At 43.2% G+C, this 24802-nt stretch overlaps 1 protein-coding gene across 9 annotated transcripts in view; it reads right to left on the bottom strand.

Annotated features, from left to right (window-relative positions):
- LOC135377822 (chromodomain-helicase-DNA-binding protein 7-like) overlaps positions 1-24802 on the bottom strand; it is a 135207-nt gene that overhangs the window by 59554 nt on the left and 50851 nt on the right. For 8 of the 9 annotated variants that reach the window (XM_064610523.1, XM_064610515.1, XM_064610518.1 and 5 more), the window contains 12 exons: positions 24065-24183; positions 22766-22933; positions 21354-21644; positions 18227-18534; positions 13932-14019; positions 13744-13855; positions 13468-13642; positions 12234-12323; positions 11222-11322; positions 8497-8596; positions 3911-4098; positions 3722-3846 (listed from right to left, as the gene is read on the bottom strand). In XM_064610523.1, the coding sequence (XP_064466593.1) occupies positions 3722-3846; positions 3911-4098; positions 8497-8596; positions 11222-11322; positions 12234-12323; positions 13468-13642; positions 13744-13855; positions 13932-14019; positions 18227-18534; positions 21354-21644; positions 22766-22933; positions 24065-24183 (1865 nt within the window). The remainder of the gene's footprint in view (positions 1-3721; positions 3847-3910; positions 4099-8496; positions 8597-11221; positions 11323-12233; positions 12324-13467; positions 13643-13743; positions 13856-13931; positions 14020-18226; positions 18535-21353; positions 21645-22765; positions 22934-24064; positions 24184-24802) is intronic. The other variant, XM_064610517.1, reaches the window with a different exon arrangement.

The following is a 24802-nucleotide window of genomic DNA, read 5'->3' as shown; positions in this document are numbered from 1 at the left end:
ATATACGGACGCCCCGCCTTCAAGGTGCACAGCGCAGTGGCGTCTTCTCGAATTAGAGCGGCCACCAAAAACCTAAGAAAACCACTTTGCGTGTGTTGTCGGTGAGCTAAGCATGCCATTGTGAAAGACTCTTTGGCCCAGAGGACTGGCTCTGAATGTAGCTCCAATAAAATGTCAGTGTCAGTGTGTCAGTATTGCAACAATTTTTGACACTACAAGATGACTATGGTCATTAGAGCTGGGCAAATACCAAAATTTCCATTGCGAATAGTTTACGAATATTTCACTTACACTGCAAATCGAAACTGAATAATTTCTTCAGACTGCGAATCCAATTTGAATAATCAGAAAAGGCCCAATTTCGAATACCTCATGGAGAAATGTTTCGTGGCGTTGTGCCCCAAACATGTGAGCCTTTTCACCCAGCCTAACATATTGTGAGAGAAGGGTCCCTTTGTGTTGTGTATTGGACTGCATTAGTCGGATGAACTGCATTGAGAGTTGGTCAACGTGTTCCATGCAGCCTGCTTTGTGTGCATTTCCTCATTTCTATGTTTACACTGTGAATTTCCTGTACTTTTTTTAGAAGCTGCGCATATTTCCATCTGTTGCTGAACGTAACTCTGGAAGTTGGGAGTACAGGTCCCGACAAAAGTTTATGGAACACGTGAGCTGCGTTCTTTTTCTCCGGTTCGACACCCTAGTGGCAAGCGGAAGCAGGCGATTTGGGTGACTTCACTGCTTCGGAGGGGTGGATGAGTGTGCCGTTAGCGACACACTGCGGTAGTTTCAGTATTGCTTCTCTTGAAAGCACATGCCCGCGAAGTGGGTTGGATTTCACTGCAGTGTTCTCCAACACACACCACATGACTGAAAGATTGTGAAGGCTGGCAGCTCGCTGCTATCATTGGGATAACAAGGATGAGCCATGGTGGAAACACTCGGTGTACTCCTTATATTGGAAAGAAACGACGTGCTGACAAGCAAAACGAACAAGGGTTATATTCCAAACAATTGAATCGTTATGGGACTTAGTGGTGATGAGATTAAATATCATGGGTAATTGGCACTTTACATATACAATCTTTCAGTAACGTGGTGTTGGACAGCACTGCAGTGAAATCCAACTCACTTCGCGGGCACGTTCAAGAGAAGCAATACCGAAACTACCGCAGTATGTCGCTAGCAGAACACTCATTCACCCCTCCGAAGGGGTGAACTCGCCCGCTACCACCTGCCACTAGGGTGTCGCACCGGAGAAAAAGTACGCAGCTCGCGTGTTCCGGAAATTTTTGTTTACGGAACCTGCTACACATTTGAACCTGAACACAACACAACCTGAACCACATTTACTGGAACCTGCGATGTCCAGAGTACTGCGTTGACCATGAGCTGACAAAATTTGTAGACTATAGTGACAGAAAATTGTAAACTGTGTAAAGCAGGGTTCACCTAATGCTCGAGTGTAATGAGGTCAAGGCAACTTGCAGAATGGATCCGCACACTAAAAGAACAATGGCAGTAGGCTGTGAATGTGAAGTGGGGAGTGTGGAGTGGGCTGCACCTAACTCTTGCATAAAATGAGGCGAAGCCGACTTACAGAATGGCAATAGCAAGACCACGCTTCAGTACTATTAAAAAAATATTCGAAAATTTCAAATACTGAAAATATGTTGTGAATAGCATTCGGATAGCATCAGATATTCATTTCATGTTCAAAATTTCGAATAATTGCACAGCTGTAATGATCATGATTAACATATCAGTGGTTAGTCCATGGATTGATTTTATCAACCTGAGGAATTTTTAATGTCCTTCAAATCTCAGCACACAGGATACTGCATTTAACACTCCTTGAGACATGCCTAAGAAACTTGGACCATGCCACTGCTGGACAGGTCCTGCTTAGGACCCAAATCAGCCAGGTCCAAACTCAAATCTAAACATCAGTGAGCGGACACATTCAGTGCACACTGATCCAATGAGGTATGCTTTAAAGCCAACTCCGTTCTTGAAACCGGCCTCTACTACAGGCCGGACTGTCCTGAACTATGCTCTAGGGAGCAGTCAAAGGTCCTGGGATAAACATCCTGTGTTTTACGTCAAATAAACGACACTGTCAATATTACAAAAAAAATGTGCACCAGTGGTCAACCACAAAACGTTTTAGGTGATGCTGTGCCCCAATCATGCAAAAAAAAAAAAAAAATGCCTGCAAGAAAAGAGAAATACCACAAAAGACAATTAAAGTAACCATAGTTCTGCCAGTGAACATCATGCTACATGTCCTATTTCTATCCCGACTGATAAGTATATCGCGACCTGTGATCTGTTGGACAGAATATGTTTCAATGGACCTTCAAAGCAGGCACAGTTGCAAGTGCAAATGACCCATATGTGTGTGGGCGAGTCTACTTTACACTATCCTCAAAGAGAACATGCAAGAGTACGAGGACGTCTAGGCAGGAAAAGAGTACATCAGAAAGAAAGCTACAGCACTAGTTATCACCTAGATAGCAACCGTTTTTAACACTCGATTTGGATTCCAAAAACACGGCTACATGGAGAAGGCATGCTTCACTAACAAAACAGCCTTGTAAGTAGGCAGATGTCTACTGATGAACATCACAGCAGACGTGCAAGATGATGATTGCTATGAAAACTTATTCTTCTGTGCTTCCTGCATTCCATGCTAGATGGTTTTTCAAACCCACTGCACATCAAGACAAATGATGTGAGGTCTGGTATATTCCGGTCATCAGCCTCTATCCTCAGGCATCATGCACGGCACTGCACTCGAAAGCGTGGAAGGAAGTGAGCAAATCTTGGCTCACAGGACACCGGAGCCAACCTAGTGAAATGTGCCTGGTCACATAGGCTTGCGTACAACACCCGCTGAGCTAGAGCAAACAGACAGCAGTGGAATTCTGTTGGAAAAATTTAGAAACCTGCACAATATCCCTCTGGACAGCCACACGAATCAACATATATTTACAATGTTTGCATCCAGTCACTGTTCATGAAAACATTTCATTTGACGATAATCAGTTGATGTGTTATGGCCCATGACCTACTGTCTGGTCAATTAGTTCCATCTCGTCATTGCTGACTCTGTGGCACTGCTGTTTGTCAAACTGCTGCAACAGTGCCCACATCCTCTGGAATCTCCGCAGAGTGAATGTCTCATCGACCACGATGTATAAAAAATAAAACTCTTTACAGAGTTTGTATTTCTTGCCACGCTCTCATGGACAGGCACAACCACAGCTGCTAACTCAACCTTAGCTCGAAACTATAACTGCACAATGTGCTGCAAAGCATCGCTGCATACAGTATGAAAAAAATTTCTCCAATGAAGGACTCCCTAGTGCCATGAAGATTCTGGCTATATCTGATGGATGACTACATGTGATATCACTGAATATGGCTCCACTGTATTCATTTATGTGTAGGTATATGTAGGTGCTTCTAGATACAAATTGTCACAAAAAACTGAGACCACTAAACATTGTTTGTCCACCGTCCTGTTCATTGCCATTTCTCTCTAGTGGCTGAACGACACACACTTATGCTGTGTACTCTCTGTAGGCACCATTTGGAACAATCATCACAACAGTCCATCACAGTCACTACCCTTAATAAGGCCACGCGGAATTATTCAGCTATGTCTTAACACCTTATGTTCTAGAGCCAAGCAATGAAACGAGAAAAATAAACGTACCCTGGCCCTCTGAGCATTGATGAGCTCACGCTTCTTGTGGTTCCGCTGGTACATGGTGATGATACGTCTAAGACGGGTATTAAGGTCAGATGGTGTCGGAAACTCCAGGGTGCCTGTTTCACCTGCTTAAAGGTTGAAAGTATTCTCTTAGGCATCACCACCCACTCACAGCAATGGCATTTATCTCACCAGGTGCCACAAGGGCTGGAGGCATAAGAGATTGGGAAGAAGGTGGCTTCGGCACATTAGAAGCATTGGAAGCATCCGCTACGTCTGTCTTCGTGTCTACTGATGTGGATGGCTCTGGTGACATTGGTTCGTCATCATCCATGTCTTTTTTGTTTTCATCACGTTTATCTTCCAGATCTTCTGGGTTTCTGGAAAAGTAAAGCACCATATTCTAAGTATGAAATTTTACAAAACAACTATCAAACGTGGCATTTTCATTTCGTTTTACAGTTTTTCAAACATATAGGGACCGTGCGACACCTAAAGGAGGCGCGCTGCTCCGTCGCGACAGCGCCGCCAGTGGCGGTCTTGGAAGTATCCGACGTGATACCACGCCGCCCGTTCTATGTATTCTCAAGTGGAACCGTAGCTCGCGTGGCGACCGCCGTAATTAGAAGGGCTAATTTTCGAAGTGCAAATAATGCGGAACCTTTCTGGGGCCCCAACGAAGAATGGAGACAAACTGCACAGAGGCAACCACCGTATTCATAATGTATCTAACAGTGCGGAAGGAGAACAGCCACTCGCGTCTGTCTGGTCAAAACACCTGTAAATGATACGTCGAGAGGATGGTTATTATTTGTCGACTCACAAAATCTTGGCTTGCTAGCGAAGGCTATATACGTGTATTTCTCTGATTCCAGCCACTTGTAATATGTTTTGACTGAGTCTTGTATTCCTTTCGTCCTCTTTGCACACACTTCGTCATTGAAATCTACATCGTGCGTCCGTTTTATCCATACAAATAAACACGTGAGGTCACAACTTATTGTCTAAATTATACTGCAGTTTTTCCAGTATCTTCAGATACAATAACGATAAAGAGATTTTCAAAGAAGAAATTATATGAGTTTTTACCTCGGCTACCGCCGTAGGCTTGCGGCACGACAGCTGTGAAATGGTTGGTGCGTAAATACTAAAACTAAACCTTTTGGACAACGTAGATCTTCCGTTCTCACTGTGAGACTCGTCAACCAGATTACCAGAAGCAATATTGGCTCTGGGCACTGGCGATGAAACACCTCAATCAGTATCACGATCCAGCGGCGTTTCACCGTCACGAAAGTGGCAACTGTAAATCACTGATCATTTCACAGGTCCTCATTCAGTTTCATTTAAACTAGAACAAAAGAAATAGAATATGTTGTGCACACCTCATGCAATGGCCGAACGCGCATCACAAACGCTATTCGCTGCCAGTCTAGTGCCCACGGTGGTATTGGAAGTATAAAATCACGAGAAATGAAACATCAGGTCCCTAATATGGTGAGTTCTTTTAGGTGCTGGCACAGTTCGCAATGCAACAGTTCCAGTGTGGCAAAAAAAAGACACCCGTAGTTCACATGTAAACAAAGCTGGCTACCCGGCGGCTATCACGCAAGGTACTTTCTCCGGAGGCCGCATCGCGGCGCCACCAGTTTGTCGCACACTCCCTATATATATAAAGCTCTAACATGGGACTGCAAGGCATTTGCCTGTGGTTATATCTACATGCTTTATATCTGCAATTTCACTGTTTTGACAGAACTATTTAAGGGTCTAAGGTTTGACACCAATACAGAAGCAATCATGAACACATGAAAATAAATAATTGAACTGTCCATGCCTGTTTAATACCGTACATGCACTACAACCTTACATTTTTAATTACTCTCCATCTATTTTTTCGTCAGACTAAGGCATTCTGCCGACGCGCAACATGTCTCAAATGAAAACCTTGACAATTCAAGAACCTTGACCATCCTGTAAATGGGCAACAGATATACATATTACAGTTTAAAAAGGGGCCAGCGAGTGGTAGTACGATGCAAGACTACAGAGCAGCACTCCAGTAGTGTCAAAGTGGTGCACGCTCGCCTGCAACATGTACCAAAGGGGAACAACATTCTATCATGTGTGTTTGAATGATGGAGTGGAATATACACAAACTGACCAACAGAAGTTCACTAGGGTAGAAATTTGATTTGTGTGACTTTTCTTTGGCATTTAATTTTGTTCATGATACTTGAACAGAACAGAGAACAGAACAGAGAACAGAACAGAACAGAATGGTGGAATTGCGGTTGTGGTGGTGGTGTGCCTGACATGGTCCAGGAGAGCATTTTACAGGAGTAATGCTGTTTAGGAGCCTCATAGCGACATGCCCCATCATGCTGAACTTTCCTTCCTTGATAAACTTCAGCATTATCACCCTTTCACTACTCAAGAAATGAATGACAGAAACCAGTTTCTCAATAGTGCATGCTACACGTGGGACTACCATAATTACACTACTGCTAAATCATCGAACTGCATTCCACCAATTTACTGCCACCCACTGGACACTCTTCAAACCATGAGCATCACTGCTGTCAACTTACCAAACAATTACCGTATTTACTCGCATAATTTGCACACCTCTAGCTTGGCACAAAAAAAACTAAAAGAAGAAAAATCCCGTATTTTGCGCACCCACATTTTCGCCCAGCACCTCTCAGCGACTGCGGCGATTGGTGTCTGCTTACCACGCGGGTTTCACCACGCCGTGAGTGTTACCAAAATTACTGCCGTGCTTTTGTTTGGTTTGCGCCATGCATTCGGACGATGGTCCAGTGACGCAATGGAAGGTACTGTCACTTGGCGTGGAAAGAAATGCTGGAAAAATATGCTATGAACTTAACGGCCTTTCACACTGCCGGGACACTGACAAGACAGTCAACAAAAACAAGCGTTTTTGTCGTTGTTGTTGCTATGTCACACTGCTCAAACAAAAAACACGAACAGACGACCACGTCATCCGACAGTGTCTTCGGAGCGTGTCGTATCGCAGGTTGTTGTTTTGGTTTCGTGTCACACTGAAAACACTCGACGCGGTCGACACAGTAATCGCGCCTTCTCCCCATATCAGGATGGCGGAGGGAACGAGTACACTGGCGTCTCTCGCTGTATCTTGCTACAGATTCAGACGACGAGTACCGCTAAAACATTTTACCCAACATACATTTTTGGCTTTCTACTTGTGGTAAACAGAAAGCGTGCATCGTCTTTTACAAAGGGTGATGAAGCCCCGTTGCCCCTTCGAGCAATTGGGACCTCTCCTATTGTGTCCCCCTCCTTTGGCTGGTCATAAAGCAGTAAAAGTCGGGTCAGCGTTCGTGATTGGCTCTGACTGCGATATTGGACCCCTGTGCGAGACTCGTGTAGTGGACGATGAATTGAGGGAGACAAGGAAAGATGAGATCAAAAGCCCGAGGACAGATAGAAGTACAGACGGAGCTCCCACCGAAAGCCGAGCGCTGGAACATAGGTTGCCGCCAACAGTCATACATAGCAAGTCTTCCGCGCTACCAAGAGCCGACGCCTGGATCGCATTGGAATCTCGGACACTTGAGGCCCTCGTCTATCGCCTGTCACCAGACATAAACACTGCCAACGCCTGTCTACGCTGCCAAAAGTACGTTGTGCAACCTCCGAATCCAAGATCGGCCAGGTGTCATGGCAATGATTCGTTTGTGGTGTTTCTCCAGCTTTCTCTGTGCTCGGTCATACTGCGGGGGATGTCTAAACTGCAAAAAACGTGCTCAATGTCGATATAAGTGAATGCGCACCTCTGGACTGCCAGAAACACAAGATTATGTGATGTCTGCCACTCGAAATTTGGACTGCGACCAAAGCAGTGAAAACACGGTCTTACGACATGTTTTGTTGATGTTTTTGTCACTGAAGTATTTCACACCGCAACAACATGTGTCTCGTTGTAGTGTTGGTGGCGCCGTCTTGCCAGTGTGACATTGATATCGACGAAACACGGAACGCCGACAGCGTCCGAGTCTTGTCGGTGTCTTGTCGCTGTTTGGTTTTGTTTTGCAGTGTGAAACGCCCTTTACAACACGATGTGATAAAGTTGGCAAACATTGCATGCTTTCCATAGTACGCAAGCCTGAGTATGGGCAAACAACAAAATAACACACCACAACAGCTCATTTGAGCTCTTCGTGTTTGCCTATGCTCAGGCTGTCAACTATGGAATTTATCCACCAGCTTGCCTGTATTTGCACCATATTATTTATAGCATGCTTTTGATTGTCAGTGCATCTTGTGGCGGCTTCTCGCAATGTCGCAGTCTCTCTCCATATTCCATTGGTAGGATGAGTGGGCCCGACATGTTGCGAGTAAATACGGTAAGTGCCATTTTGAAAACTTTGTCAGCCTTTTGCACAGAACCTCAGCTTTTCCCTTTCCTCTCGTGCACGTAGAACGGTCTCATTGGGTCGCTCTTAAATAAGGTACCACAACAACTACACGTGAGGTCCACGTTGCTTCATCTTTTTCACCACAGTGTTGTGGTCCCTCTGTAAATGCCCCGTTATTGCTGCTTCCTGAGTGGACAGATGCTCTGTCACATGCTTTCTCCAACCTTTCCTTTCTCTCACGCGCAGAGATGTACTGTCGTAGCGTATTGAACTTTTGAGGTTTTCATTTGAATGTATGTTACGCTGGCAGCACAAAGGTTGCATGTCTACTCACAAAACAGTGAACAGTGTTCTACAAACAGTATTTGAACTCACGCAGTCATCTCAGCTAAGAGGGCTGCTCCATCTGGTGGACCACAGCGAGACAGAAAACAGAGCGTGTGGTCTTGACGCATGAGGTTAAACCTTTCGTAACCTGCAATTCAAAAGGTTGAAAATTACAATTTACAAGGAGGGGGTCTGCAAGTCAATGTAGACAATCTATTCAACTTGAATCAAAGCACTCAGACTGGAATTACTCAGTTATGTCAGGCTAGGACACTTTTTGAAGCAAAAATCTGTCTGTGTTCACAACAGGTTCTAACCGCTATATGTATCTGGTGCCGGCCAGAAAAGACAAAGCTTATCCAAGGGGGTGTAAAGCACATTTGGTACATTACAGAACAGACAACCACATGCTACAAGTAGAATAGCACAGAAATTATTTCTTCATTTAATGTGCATACATGTCTATGTAGCACTACAAAACAAAGACACACAAAAAGAGAGAAAACAGTGGTAAACACACATGATCAGTGATAATACAATTCAAAATTTGCGGTTTGTCACGTAACATAACATGCTATCCACGCATCATCAAAGCCTTGGTATCAGAGTATTCGAGACAGATTTAGGGTATGGATTGTGTGGAATGAAAACAAGGCACTCGTTAGCTGAACAAAACACTGTTCACAGGCACCATGTAGATACAAATTGAACTGAATTTAATTTAATTAAATTGAACTGAATTGAACTCTTTAGAATATGGGCTAATAGCATACCCTTACACTGTGTACAGCTGTATCATGTAGCTGCATCACAATGATTATGTTGCTAACGCCAAGTCTCTTCTTCAAATGAATTGCTTTTGGTGACCTGTGACACTTAATGTATAATGATATAGCTGATACAGCTAGTCAGAATATTTACATAATTGTCTGCAGCATTTGTTCCATAGTTAGGAATTGGGGTCTCGTAATTACATAATGTATGTTGTGTGCCAAATGTCAATCAAGCTCAATCTGTCAATCTCTTCAATATTCTTCTCCTTGACAATATCTTCTCTGTTCTATGAATATGAATACAGTCAAGACTGTTTTTAATGATATCGTAGGGAATACTAAATCCAATCATCACATTACAGTATCCTTACGTGGAAGCTGTCCCAAAAACTCTTGTATCGAAATCATGTGAACAGAAATGCAACAGTAAAGTAGAATTCCACCAAGTATGCTGATATAAAAGAATGTTTTAGCTAGCGCTAGCTTGGAGCATTTAAAATTTTTTGCATATATATATATATATACACTCTGTATTGAAAACAAACACCAAGGAGCTACCAAAAATGCTTGTGATTATTGAGATAATTTGAGACAAACCATGAAGATATGGCTTCTATAAGGAACTTGCAAAGTGTCAATCAATTTCACCCGACAAGTAACAATCACGATGGATAAAAGCAGGCAATATTGGTCACGAGGTACAACTCTGTCACATGACCAACTCCTACTCGAGGGTTAGTTGTGGAACGCACCCGCTGTTCTCGTCCGCAGCTAGCTCTAAAATGCATAGAAACAGGTTTCGACCCTCACATGCAACGATCTGATGTGTGTTGTATGTATGGTTCCATGCATGTTGCACTGAAGAAAACATCAGGTCGCAAAATCGGCACTGGAACTTTCCTGCATCCTTTATGATGCTGCCGAGACAAGCAGCAGCAAAAGCAGACGACCGTAGATTTCAATGCAGACGACAGCTCTTACGTCACTACCCTTACCTACTCCCGTCTGATAGGGGGTAGAGCGAGTCGACCTCGGGTAGCTACTCTAGAGTAGGCAACCCATTTTTGGAACGGGGGTTGCGACGTCATCAAGTAGGTTTTGGAACGCGGAGAGTAGCTACTCCCTACTTTCGGGTCGACCCGGGAGAGTTCTGGAATGCAGCCATTACTTTCAATGTATAGTCAACCCAGGCAATCCCAACCTCTAAAATGGAAGCAAGTATGCACATACAGATTTCATTCACTTTCATTTTTTCTCTCCTACAGTTTAGCATTTTTTTCTCTGGCCCACTAATAATACGAGGTTTGACTGTAATGTGCTTCTGTCTCTCGTGTGGCTTCTTCGAAATGGCTGCGAGCATCTCGCAAAAATGTCACATCTAAGCAAAAAAAAAGAACGTGCGGGACCACTCTCAATACAAGAGTGCGAAAGCTATTGATCATCGAAATCGACGCTTGACGATCACATCGCAAGCACTGCACGAACGCCGACCAGCTAAAACTAATGCACGAGACGCAGACAGGAAATGATACACCCGCAAAACTACAGATTCTGTAGTCAAGAGCAAGCGAGCCAAAGATGATACAGCAATGGAATTCTTAGAAGCCTTCATCTCTGACATGAGACAACTAACCCCTAGCTTAGCTTCCATTCTTAGTTCCCATAGTGCAGTGCATGAAGAGGGCAGCAACCTATTTCATCCATTCACCTATCTAGCTTTTCTATTAAGCTTCTCAAAGTATAATTCACGCACACATCATCTTCTACGCTACATATTACTATGTTCTTGTTGAAGCTTTTAAAATAATTTGGTTCTCAATTCCATACTCTGGTCTTAAGCTTGTCTTATGTCTTGCTGACATCTGACAATGCTGATGATCCCAGATCCCTATTGAACACAGAGACACAACAGCAACAACTGCAATATGTGAAAAATAAAGAGCAAGGAAGGTAAGCTTCAGACCCATTAGTCAAAACAGTAATTATCTTTCCAAACTCACCATGTTTGTAGACCCCAACAAGGAGCGATTTGTCGGCCTCCTCGTCCCACCACGGAGCTGGAGGTTCTCCATCAGCAGTGGGAGGGGGAATTGGAATATCCCTGCAACAAAATGAAAAGTAGTAGCACAGTAGGGCAGCCAGAAACCAAGCACATGGTCAAAGCTGATCATCTTTCCATAATCAACCACTGGTACACAATTGCTATAGCATCATGACCACTTTCATCACTGAACATAGCGACATGGTGCACTGTTCACTATTTGAAGACACATGTCAATCATCAGGAACACTACATCATCATTTCTGGTAAAATTAGTTGATTCTGCAGCAACACTGCCCATTCTGATCACTGTCTACTTAGTTAGGTCAAAAGGTTTTTTCAGTAAAGAAAGAGGTGCAAGAAACAGAAAATATGTGGATAAGTGACACCACCATTTTTGCAATATGTATGGTGCATTTACAGTCGAACCTCGATGTAACGAAACTCACAGGCAACCGAATTTTCTTCGTTGTACCAAACATTTCGTTGCATCGAGCATGAAGAAATATGGCAGCCAATCATGGCAGGTTAGTTTGCTGCAAATTTTGTTGTATAGCGTTTCGTTATATCGAGATATGACTGTATGTAAGTTGCATTTTGTGTCTTACATGTCAATTTCATTATTATTCCTTGTGTGGTTTCAAATTTCATTCCCAAGTTCTGCATCACAACTGTATTTGGAAGAATCCTTTACTTAGTACTCAGTATAGTACTCAGTATAGTACTGAGTATCCTGTACTTAGGAATGCATTCTATGTTTAAAGGAAGCACGCATTGGGAAAATAACTTTGGCAGAAATCTTACAAATCTGCCTCCTGCGAATTCTGCCTCCGCAGAAACGCAGCAAAAATTTAGTTCATAGTACTACACTTGCACATGCCCACAACATAATGGATTAACATTGGTGCTCCTAATTTGAGGAGACCAGCTTATATGTTCGCCATAAAAAGCAAGCGCAGAAGTTCACTCACCTAGCTGGCACACCAGCTACGACTTGCTGGTGCAGTTCACCAATTATCTCGTGCTTCAAGTAGTATAGAAGACGAACTCGTAGAAGAACCCTAGAATAGGTAATAATATATAAATATGTTATCCTGGGGACTGCTGAAGAGGAAAATGGTAGTCGCACAGGTAATAATGGCGTAGCCCATATGGCATACCTTAAAGTAACCTATCAAAAGACAGGCCAAAAAATAGGTACAAGTACAGAACTCCAAGGCAAAAGCCAAGCCACACACTGTAACTGCTTCGAGACCTTTAATTCTTTGAGATCTGTAGTTGTACATGGTACCATACTTGCTGTCTCTATTTATTCTATGTGTATCAATGGCTCAGTGGACTGGGAGCTAGATGCAAGCGTACAACAGATCTATGACTTATTACAGTGTTAAAAACAGCTCTAGGAAGAACAAAATGTGGGGAGGCCCCATAAAGCTAGAAGCTCTGTAGGCAATTGTCCAACCCTTAGTTGACAGCATGTGCAAAGCATGTGGACTCGTACAGCAAAGAGCATACCAGATCACTTATCAAATTGCACAAATGACCTCATTAAGCAATGAGCTCTAATATTTGTAGGTTGCACGGGACCTTTAAAGCTGAAGGAGAGATCAACACACTTAACAAAGGAACACGAATGAACACTGACCTAAGAAGTAATACATTTAATGAGCAAGCACTCACGTTTATTTACAACATAATGTATTGCTATGTATTGTGAAAGCACCGCCTTGGGTTCATATTGAGAAGCTTCGGCATCCCCTAGGGATAGGACTCTACCAAAGTGTGTTTCATCAGGCCTGCTTTTGGGATGTCTGCTGTCATTTGCAGTTATGGGTCTACAATGCAGTCTAGATGAAGGTTCTGGAAGCTCAAACCATAGGCAAGAGGAGCTTCAGATAAACTAGTCCAGTCATCAATGTAGTGGCATATCTTACTATGATACAGGTGTTGTACAATTTTGATAACCTCTATTTATATTCAAACACAACATTTACCAGCATCTGTATTCAAAATTATCAGCAATTGCATCAATCAAGTACCTAGAAATGATTTTTACGAACACTTAAAATGCACAGGCATTTTAGATGGCATGGAACCTCCAAAAAGTTTGGCATCTTTTGAGAATGAACCCCACTGCTTCCCTTAATGTATATATCTGCATACTCAATGTTAAACTGTTTACACAGGTTAGGTAAAAACACATACTTATTTGCATGCCGGTGAAGGTGTTTCCGATACCCGTCGTCATTGAGCAAGATATCTGGGTTGTACTGGTCATCTCGTGCCCAGTCGGCCAACATGTCCGGTGAGTCTGGCTCCCCCTTACCATTTTGCTTCAGCTTCTTTCCCTTACGGCCACGAGGCACAGGTGCAGAGAGACCTGGGCATGAAAATGGTACAATGGTTAAAAGTCTCAACCAAAAGGAGTGATTTCAAGGTAGAAGAACCACGAATGTAAAAGACACCAAAATGCAATCTTACCAGAATGATTCTTGTGTATTTTGGTTTCACCATCTTCAGTAGGTGCAATAAGATCCCATATAAATCCTTTTATCTTTTCGTCACCTTTGTAATGCCGCAAACAATAAAGCAACTGCGGAAAAGACGAGATACCACTAAGAATTGCATCTTTGTTGGCCAGTACACAAAACAAGTAAATGCTAACTAACCACGACTCTGGATATCTCTTCAACATCTTTCACCGTCACACGTCTCCTCCACAAGCCAATGGCAATTGACTCCTTCCAACGACCCCACCTAATGGACAAAGCTCAGCAGTGAGTTTCTGCTCCAACATTTAATACATAGTCATCAACCTCTTGGCCAAATTGTATTATTCTACGGTAAATCTTCTCTACAGTAAAATTTGAGAAGCCGTATTTGTTTACACAGGCAGTTTTCTTTTACCAGATCCTTCTTAATTGTGCTGCTTCTTGCACTAGACAAATGTACTTTGTACAAACCACCATTGCTGGGCAGATATTTTCACAAATGCTTTTCACTTTCTCATGTTAATAGTATGGAAAGTGGATTCTGATAGCTATACATAATCAAGCATTTCAAAGACAATTGTTGTTCGAGTCTCATTTATGTGCATTTCAATAAACAGGCTGATGGGAAATAGCAATTTGATCATTCTATCGAAGTTATCGTTATATCGAAGATTGTAGTAATCAAGTTACTGTAATCAAGTTACTAGTTTCACTGTTCTGTTACAACAAGATTTGAGCCTAAAGGCAATTCTCAACTGAGATACTTAACGTAACTGAAGGAGTTTGTTACGATAGTTGGAGATCCCCGCACTCAAGAAAATCCTAGATCATTGGGAAATACAAGCTCAAAATACAAGTGTACCATACACGACCACGGGGGGGAATGGGGGCAAATCAAGGCACTGTGTGAAACCAGATTATTTGCACCAGTAGAGGAGGTAAATACTGTATGTACTCATAGAACGCACTCTTTTTTTAAACCCAAAAATTTAGCGTTATTGAGGGATGTGTGTTCAATACGCTGGGAAAATTTAGAACCCAACAATCAAAGTACACTTAAAGGGGCACTAAAATGCAAAAACAAGTTCACTTCAAATTCCGTTACACGCCATGTTAACTTCATACTTATCATAATTCAAAACTTCGATTCAGATTCCGAGCTACAATCGAAATTATACCAGACTCTTTCTTGCTTCGGCGCTAAGCAGTGAACGTCGTTTCAGCTCATGCAGTCCATACTACACGTGCATGCACGTGCCACGCAATGGAGCAGTCTCGGTGAAAAACATAGTGAGCATGGCGAAGTGGACTAGTGTCGCTGTCCAAAAGACATGAAGGTGAATGTTGTCAGTGGAACATTCGCAAGAACTGTTGTAGGCTACAATTCTGTATTGAAAAATACAGCAGTGCACATCATGCCACGCACATACGGAACACTACGATCGGACCCGTTCCAAATCCACATGCCCAAGATAGATATGTGCGCGCTTGTCCTTCTGTCTCATTAGATGCGTTAGATTAGAACACCATGCGTTGCCGCCAAAGACGGCTCCGTTTTCATTGCGCTTTCTTGAATTGAAACACTGACTTTCACTTGAGAGCAAGTTGTTTTTGCATATTAGTGCCCCTTTAACTCCAGTTTTATTCTGGGATATCAGAGTCTCCGGAATCCAACGGAATCTCCTCATCTTCGCGATTCTGCAACACCAAATCATCTTCCATTCCACCAAGCGCAGACGAAGTATCAGTGACTTCGAAACTTTTCGTGATGATATTATGATGAGATATCATGTCCCAAACCTGAACAGTCCACTCACGAACTGTTTGTGTCGCCGGCTGCCTCATTTTCCCAGCTTTCGTCAGTTCATGGTCCGCAGTCGTCATTCACTCTGTGTACAGCAGTCAGACGTTGTCTTTGAACAGTTTGTTGATTGATTCACTTGTGAATCACACTTTCCATGCTCCTCTGCTATCAGCCTATATTTCCATTAATAGCTTACGTATTTGTCGATTGGTTGCCAAGAAAAATGGAGGTGCCGATGAGAACAAGAACAAACCACAAGTACAGTCGCCGTCCGATCTTTCGGACCCGGAGGGGATCGCGCCAAAGTCAGAATAATCGAGCAGTCTGGAGAAACGAACTTTACTAAGCACTAGTAGGCTGGAAAAATTTGTCGATGCTTTCCTAACACGCTTCCAGCTCTGCCTGATAACATCAACTTCTATTTCCCGAAGCGACATTTCGTCATTGTACTCTGACAGAGGCACCACCGTCATCAAGTCCGCAAGTCGGCTTCACCTAACGCATGCGTGCTTTCAGAGAAGATCGCGTTACGGCGCTGTCGTGTGATTCGCAGGTGGACAGCACGTGCTGGGCCTTTTGAATCAAGCCGTTGGCCAAAAACGAAGACGCAAAAGCATTACAACAGACCTATTCTACTCAGAGGAATGGAAAATTAACAATCATTGCCTATATTTTAGCGTCAATATTTTAGTTGGTTGATTACTTGTGATACCAATTTCGGATTATACCAATATTTTCCGTCACCCCAAGAGAGAAATTCGCTGGTTGGGCAAACAGAGTCAGATAGGACCCGTGGCCGTTCCGCGAAGGAGTCAGAGCAATCAAGCATGTCCGAAAACTCTGGGTCCGAAAAATCGGTCGGCGACTGTACTCCAAAGAACACCTCCAAACAGTACTCCATTGACCACCGCTCATTAGTTGCAAGGTCCTCCTCCCCTCCACCATATTCGTCCCTCGTCACTCTTGTGCCAGGCACTCGTTCTTTCCGCCTGCACAATATGACTGGCTGCACAACCACCATATGCTGGCTCATGCTGCGAGATACGAGCCGGCCGTGCTACTGAAGTCGGGGTGCATTTAACATGTGTGGGGGGGAATACCAGCATTTGGGTGCTCAAGTTGGGGGTGCGTTCAATATGTGAGTGCATCCAATATGCGAGTAAATACGAAATGTGTGACACCAGCTTGTACCCAAAAATATCTGTCTTCGAAGAAAAGAATTCGAAGAAAGGCATGCCAACGCTTTGCTTCTTGGACACAAAAAATTAAAAGACTGGTGTATCAATGTGAGAAGGAAGAGATAACTTTGCATAACTACTTTGCTTCTTGATCAAGTGTGTTTTCTTGAATCTAAGAAGACCTTGAATCTAAGGCAACCCCAGAGTTCAGGGCACACGAATTAAAAACAATATATATATATATATATATATAGTTGAAATAAATGGGAGACAGAAGACGAAAGTAGGGGAAGTAACAAAAAAGGGGTTTATTAAAACTTAAAAATCATGAAAGTTAGGGAGAATGTCTACGTTACGGCGGAAGCTCCGCCTTCTTCGGGACAAAAGAGCTAAATGTCTACGTTACGGCGGAAGCTCCGCCTTCTTCGGGACAAAAGAGCTAAATGTCTACGTTACGGCGGAAGCTCCGCCTTCTTCGGGACAAAAGAGCTAAATGTCTACGTTACGGCGGAAGCTCCGCCTTCTTCCTAACTTTCTTGATTTTTAAGTTTTAATAAACCCCTTTTTTGTTACTTCCCCTACTTTCGTCTTCTGTCTCCCATTTATTTCAACTATAATTACGTAGCCGTCCGATCCAACTCCAACTTTTCAAGATATATATATATATATATATATATATATATATTAGGAGGCAGTATAACAGTTGGAAATGATGAACAATACCATTTATTAATCACCGCTTTCTTCGCCGCTGTTTTCTTTGTCACTATCTGCCCACAGGTCATTGCCCTCAGTTTCGTCCAAAGCGGTCGACGAACCATACTTTTTAAAAGCGCGCACAACAACGTCGTCAGGCCATGACCTACTAGATTATCCAATAGGTCATGCGTCAGGTACATTGCACCAAGCGTCTAAAATCCACTGCTCTGGCACAATTTTTGATATCTCCCTGTTGCTTTAGCCATCTCGTAACATTTGCTTCCGATACTTGAAACTGCCTTGCCTCCGCTAAATTGTTGCTGCATTCATGACGAAAGCGATAACTTTAAGTTCAAACGCAGCAGAGTGACGAGGCCATGAGAGTGAATGAACGCAGTCCCCATTGTGCCCAGATTGCCGTAGCATTGCGTATTGTTACGTATTGCCATTGCTCCGTTTGTTGGCTATTATTTGTTCGCCACTGTCTCGATCCCGCTACCGCATCTCCCCTGAACTCGCTGTGGCGTGGATATTCGAATCCATGGCGACACTAGAGACTTTCGAACATGGGATTTTAGAAAAAAAAGGCAGTTTTAGATTCGAGAAAATACGGCATGTACTACATATCGTTACACAGTTTGGGATTGTGGGAAATTTGAAATCAGCTGCCAAACTTGATCGATCCTGCGTGATAGATGGAGCTAAGCGTGGTAATGAAAGACCTCACTCTAAGGAACATTGCCATGCATCACTACATGTGGAGAGGGCTAGAAGAGTTTCCTTCTCCTTACCCAAACGTTAGCAGACCCTTTTCCACTTGAAAACACTCTGTGCGTGTCCAATTGCCTGGTGCAAGCTCTCCCAGGAAATCATCATCATTGAAGTAGCGACCTCGACCACCTCGGCGTATTCGGCTGCCCAATGAGCAAGGGGAGTCACGGAGCTTATTCCGGTGTCTACTTCCTGTACGGGTGCGCATCCCAGATCCATCTTCGTCATCATCACTCGACTCTAACTCCGATAGATCCAACATATGGTCATCTGTGCCAAACCGCTTAGTTTGTGTGCGCCGTCTCGGCTCTTGCAGTATCAAGTCATTCTGTAGTAAAGATGCATAATATAGTTCAACACAACACATCCTTTGTTCCACTTGGCTAGGTAAGATAGCCTTGTGACATTTGGGTTTAACCCAAATGACCCCAGACTTTGAGCCCAAATTGCAGTCCAGACCCACTTGTCCATCAGTTCATGATTAGCTGCTTCCTCAGGTTTGTCATTGTGCAGGAGCAGGAAAAACTATGTATGAACATATGAATGTAAGAGAGCAGCAGTGTAGAAACATGTAAGCTTTAGTGGTCTTCATGTACGTCATGTCACTGACATAGTGGGAACCATTTACAGTCAGTTCATGACATTTTTAAGCCAAAAATCAGAGTTCTGCAATTATTGAAATTTTCGAATATGAATCAAATACAAATATCTGCAAAATTGTCCTTCGAATATCGAATCGAATATCATGTCATAAGATACAGGCTTTTAAAAGTAACAATAAGCCCCGAAAACGAGCATGGTCACAGTTCTGTTCTGCTGATGCTTAGAAAAATACCCCAAGCGCTAACAAGGAATATGTATTAATGTATTGGCTTAGCATAGGGCATACATGCCTATATGCACATGTACAGTAAAATTATTTTTACAATAAAACAATGTGTTGCTCTCATGAGGCAAGCTGAAAACTGTAAAAACAACTGGCACTTCAAACATCTTTCATGAACAGTGAACACCTGTGTTGGCATTGTAAGTGCTGGTGAAACAGACAGAATGGAAGTAAAGAGCAATGACATGTTCAGAATGTGAGATGGTTTAGTAATGAGCACATCGCAGAAAGAAAATGAAGGTGGAGATTGCTCTCTTCTTGCACTGACAATGCCTTCTGCTTTTGTCATGTAGGTGAGAAATTGCACGGTTCGACTGTGCTCTCACGCGTGACGTCATGCATGAGACCATCGTTCCTGACGATAAGACATAGTTTGGAACAGCTTCATTCATTAGCGCAGTAAAACTGCGATCGTCTACGATGTTGTATGGCTGTGCTCATCACGCGTGATTGTGTCCGCGACGTTCGTGTTCAGCGGTTCTTTCATTTCATGGCGAAAACTGCGCACGTGCCTCAAAACTTTGTCACGCCGATGCACGCAGAATTGCTCCATGTGGGTCAGGCTTTAAGCTATATGCGTCTTGCTATAATCTGTAACAACGGTTAGTGCAGCTTCAAATGACTTTGCAGCGTTATTGTCGTCCTAGTTGGCACTTTTAACATGTGGTTGCACAGCGCCGGAGTTTGAGAAACTATGTCGAAATAGTCACTTCCCACTCCTCGATTATCGCCGTCATCACACGCGACCGTGTTTCTATTATATACTGCCGACCACCACAAATCAAAACTGAAAAAGACGAGAGTTTTGGCTGCACATGCAGTGGCACGGTGAACAGCGGTGTTCAGCTGAATGCCAACAAAATTTCAATATCGAACCTGAATTTCACCGAACTGTAGCCCTCACACGAATGTTCCGAGTTTGTTGGCAATCTACTAAAGCCGCGACCGCGCTGTCGATGCATGAAGCGTACCGCGGTTTCACGCTTGGCTGGGGCAGACTTTAAAATGGCTGCTGCACACAACTGTGTACTAGTTTCGGTTACCAAACGTGTAACGACGCATTCGCAGATGAGCATACCTCAAAAGCTCCACGCGTCGCTTTGCAGCTGTTCCACTAGTATACAAAATCTTTGTAATAAGCTGCTACGATTTTCAAATACGAATCGAATATTCGCACTTTTACGAATATTCAAGAACTTCGAATATCAAGTTTTCGAAAACGAATATCACAAATATTCTATTCATATTCGAAATTTCGAATATTTGCACACCTCTATTAAAAAGACAACTGATTAGAAGAAAACAGAAAGGTAAAAAATCCAGTGAACTTGTAAAGAAATGATAAGGGAAGAATAGGGCTCCCAGAGGAAGAACAATCTCTGTTCGAAATGTCGGCAGCTTTCATCCTGACGCTCTTCCCTTAATAATTATAAGAAAAGTAGCACGAGTTGGAAGCATCATTACATGAATGGTGCATCTTGAAGTTGACCAGAAGTGGCATGTGAATGTGGGGCTTGCAGAAAATGTGTGGCACGTCGACTATTGTATCAGGTCTGGTTTATGAACTTAAATGTGTGGAGTCATGCATCCACTGCGAGATTCATAGATCATCCACACTGTACCTGGGTGCAGCATGAACTTATCTGTGTGGCCCTAGCAACAGCAAGCTACCCTAAACTGTGTGACAGGTGGGTACTTGGTTACCTTTGAACTTTTCGTGGATATTTTCCCATTAGGTTTTTCATAAAGTTAAAAGTAAAATGTCTTTCAGTGACAAGGAATCGCCAGAAATATAACGCAAAAATACAGCTGGAAACTTATGTATGCCATTGTATGTATAAATCAGTGGTTCTCAAACTGGGTTCCGCGGAACACCGGGGTTCCGCGAGCTGCCTTCCCGGGTTCCGCGAGTAGGCTGCCGCCTCGGCCCCTATCCATTCACAGAACTTGAATTCCCCCGCCCAAGCTCGCTCGGCAGGCCAGAAGCACGCACACCGCGGCTGCGGAGTTCGTTTGCGGCCTCTTTCCGTTGTTTATGGGCGCTTTGACCCGTTGACAGACCCCTTACTAGGCAAAGGAGTAGGCCTGGAACGTGCCAGCAAGAAGCTCGGTGACCTCTTCGTGGAGGCCTGATGTACGTGATATCTGATGTACTGCTCATGTTTAGGAACAGGGGTTCCCCCTCGTCCTTCTGGCTAGGTCCAAAGGGTTCCCCGGGCCAAAAAAGTTTGAGAACCACTGGTATAAATTAAATTACATACCCTGCTCTTGAGCTCATCAACATCCAAGTTTGCTTTCTTCGCCCATTTCTCCCAGAAATTTGGATCATCCACATCAATGTCACTACGAGTGGAAGAAGCAGTGAAGGAAGCCTTCGAGAAAGTGGAGCCTTTTCCTTCTGACTCTAGCGTAATTGTGTGAGTGCGCCGTAAAAGGATCTGGTCAATGTCTTCTTCACAAAAGGTCTCCCCTTCAGCATCATCATCCATGAGGGCACCGTAGGCTCCCTTACGTAGAAGGTCTTCTATTTCTTGTTTTGTAAGTTGCTGATTCTGTATAACCACAAAGTCATGCACACTTCAGTATTTTTAGATGACACACTCTGCAGACACATAGCCAGTATAGCAGGTGAATACAGATCACACATAAAAATTATTTTGAGAATCAATATTGCCACATAAAAGTGCTACACATCAAAAACACACATTTTTCTGAGCTGGTCATTTAGTCTGTTGTACAGCCCCCACCCTCTTGAAATAAGGCTGATGCGAAAGCATGCTGCAGGGCAAGGTGTGAAAAACAGTAACACTGGCAAAACGCAAATATAAAAAACGATGCAATGATATGGGTATCATTAAGGCCTCCAGTTTTCTGCTGTGACAAATTTAAAATTCTGCAGCACCGACTTCTAAATTCCGCGATTTTCCGCGGCAAGCAGTCAACAGCTGCTTGAAATGGGAAACACTATTTTCTTGGATAACGTGGTAACAAAAAATATTTTATAAAATTACAGATTCGAAGCACTGTTGTGGCTCAGCATTAGATACATGATATCTTGTGTTCCTCTCACAAAGAACCGTCTGTCGCCTGCAATCATTTTGTACCTGCTGAAAGATGTTTCGGCATCTACAGAGTTTATAGGAACTTGATAGGAAGATTATAGGAAGGAGCTTACAATACATGCCCTGTAGAAGTTACATCTTTAGGACACCATTTTTGTTTCTGGGCTGTAGGCATTATTTAAGAGTCTAGGCAAACTCCCAAACATCAAATCAAAATCTCCCACTGCCACCGCTAAACTGCACACAGGAGGGACACCGCCCCTTCCTCAGGCGGAGTATGCACAATAAACTTGGGCTAACGTTATCTTAAGCTAAACTACAATCTCTTTGTGCTGGTACGGAAGCATGGGCAATTTCGTAAAGCAGGCTTCACCTCATGCAGGGAAGCATCAGGTGAAGCCCACATTCGGAAGGTGTCGTTCATATTCTGCTAATTTGTTTATTTGTTTATTGAAACATGTAACCTGATGAAGCAGCTATATGTCAACAAGGTAACAGCAGTGTCAGTTTTAAAGAGTGCCCAACTGAATTAAATGAGAGACACTCAAGCACAAGTCACCAGGATGGTATACAGCTGAGATTGCTTCTTAACAGACAGAAGAACAGCTCACCATTCCAATATTCTCCTTCTGAGCATTCATGGACTGCAACACAGCCCTGTCTAGACCAAGCTTCAGACTGGCCTTGTCGAACATCTCTCGTTCGTATGTGTTGCGGCATATGAGGCGATACACCTTCACAGCCTTTGACTGTCCTATGCGGTGGCATCTTGCTTGCGCCTACAACCACAATACATCACAAGATCCATAAAAGTCATATTGCCATGGCCTATGCTCCAAGTCACAAATCAAAACGCCCATGTACTGCTCTAAGGATCCTAAAGCATCAAAATTGCAAAAATTCACATGCACAGAAAAGCTAACTTTTGCTGCTGAAGAAAACGTGACACTCTCCCCGAAGTGTCAACATGATACACTCGTGAACACATTTCAGAAATGCATTGACAAACACTGCACTCTTCCCACAAGGAAAGTTACAACCAAAGAGGATAACCCACATGAAAAAATACAACCTCCCGCAAGCAAGATCCCCTTCACGCCCAGAGGACAGCTGGCAAAGTGCTTTTCCCCATCTTGTTAAAGAGACCATGAAATATCTGAGATACCAGCTATAGAGGTAACAACTGAACAACTTTTTCAGCTGCCTGCAACATTAATTGTTGGAAGGAAAAGCCAGAGCATGTGGAAGACTTCCTCCACAATGACTTTGCACTGCCTCAGCGACAAGAGCAAGCTGGCTCTAGATGTCTAAAGTCCTTAAATTTTTCTTTAAATTTTACACTTGGCTGTGTATGTAAAAACTGCAAGTCTAAAATTATTCAGCATCTCTTTTCCTATTATATATTTTACCTGACCTCAAATGTTCAAACTCACACGTCAATACTAAATATGTTGGCATATTACTGCTACTGCCGCGAAGATTATTAGCATGCATTATTATCTTATATGCAAAATAACCCATACTCAATAATATAACCACAGCCACTTGCACATCTCCTCTGCTCTGAAGAAGCCACGCGTGCAATTGGCCGTCCAATTTATAGCACGTTGCAGTAGGATAGTCAGTAGACTAACATGTGCTTTACTCTTGGTGAAAGGCACAGGAAAGTGGCCCAGGACTGATAGTCACCACTGGCTGCAGTGTCCTTTTCTCAATGTTTTCAAGTGTACTTTATAGAAAACTTTCAGCACAGTTCCCCCCGATAAAGCTGAAATCCCCCCGATAAAACTGAATCCCCCCGCGCTCAGCTGAAGACACTATCTAAACACCCCTAATCGCATAGGAATCCTTGCTGCCCCTTCCTCCTCTGTCCACAGCAAAAGAGTAAGGGAGGAGACAGTGGAACATACTTGCAGATCATTTTGTGGATTCCAGTCAGAGTCAAAGATGACGACGGTGTCAGCTGCTGTCAGGTTAATACCCAAACCTCCTGCCCGAGTGCATAGCAGGAACACAAAGCGGTCAGAGTCTGCAAGATATTCCAGGAAAGGTGTCAGAAAATGGGGAAGGACACAACAATGGAGCAACAGCAGAATACACACGGAGGCTTCATGGAACCAGTATTTTCAATTGGGAAATAAGAGTGGTGGTTAAAGAGATACAATGGATCCTAACCAGGATTAGGCTGTTTAGAAGTAGCTGCAGAACAGAATTTTTAGGTACCAGCGATGAACAGCACAGAATGTAACAAACAGTAGACTTGTTAATTTAAATTCAGATATTTCATACTTTCAGTTTACTCAAACAGATTTCAAATTTTTGTTTAGCCTGCTATTTCTTCAAGGTATCAAAAAGCCACCTAATTCATACTTTTCAATCCTTTGTAAAATGCTCCTACCAGCAGAAAGCTGCTTCTGCACGTTGTTCACGTCATCCCCCATGAGGCACCTGTATTTAAACACATTGCACACCTTTAGATGTATCCGTCTGTTAAAGAAGAGCCTCATAAGGAACTGCTTAGTGTATTTACTAAGCAGTCAACCATAGATTTTGCAGACTGCAGACATTTGTAGACTGTTGAATTATTAAAATTGGTAACAAGCCTTTCAGCAATGTTTTACGTGTATCCCTATTTGTAATCAGGCTTG

This window comes from Ornithodoros turicata, chromosome 1 (assembly GCF_037126465.1).
Source record: "Ornithodoros turicata isolate Travis chromosome 1, ASM3712646v1, whole genome shotgun sequence".
NCBI classification, from domain to species: Eukaryota; Metazoa; Arthropoda; class Arachnida; order Ixodida; family Argasidae; genus Ornithodoros; species Ornithodoros turicata.
The sequence above is the reverse complement of the archived record's forward strand: the minus strand, read 5'-3'. Positions and strand labels throughout refer to the sequence as shown.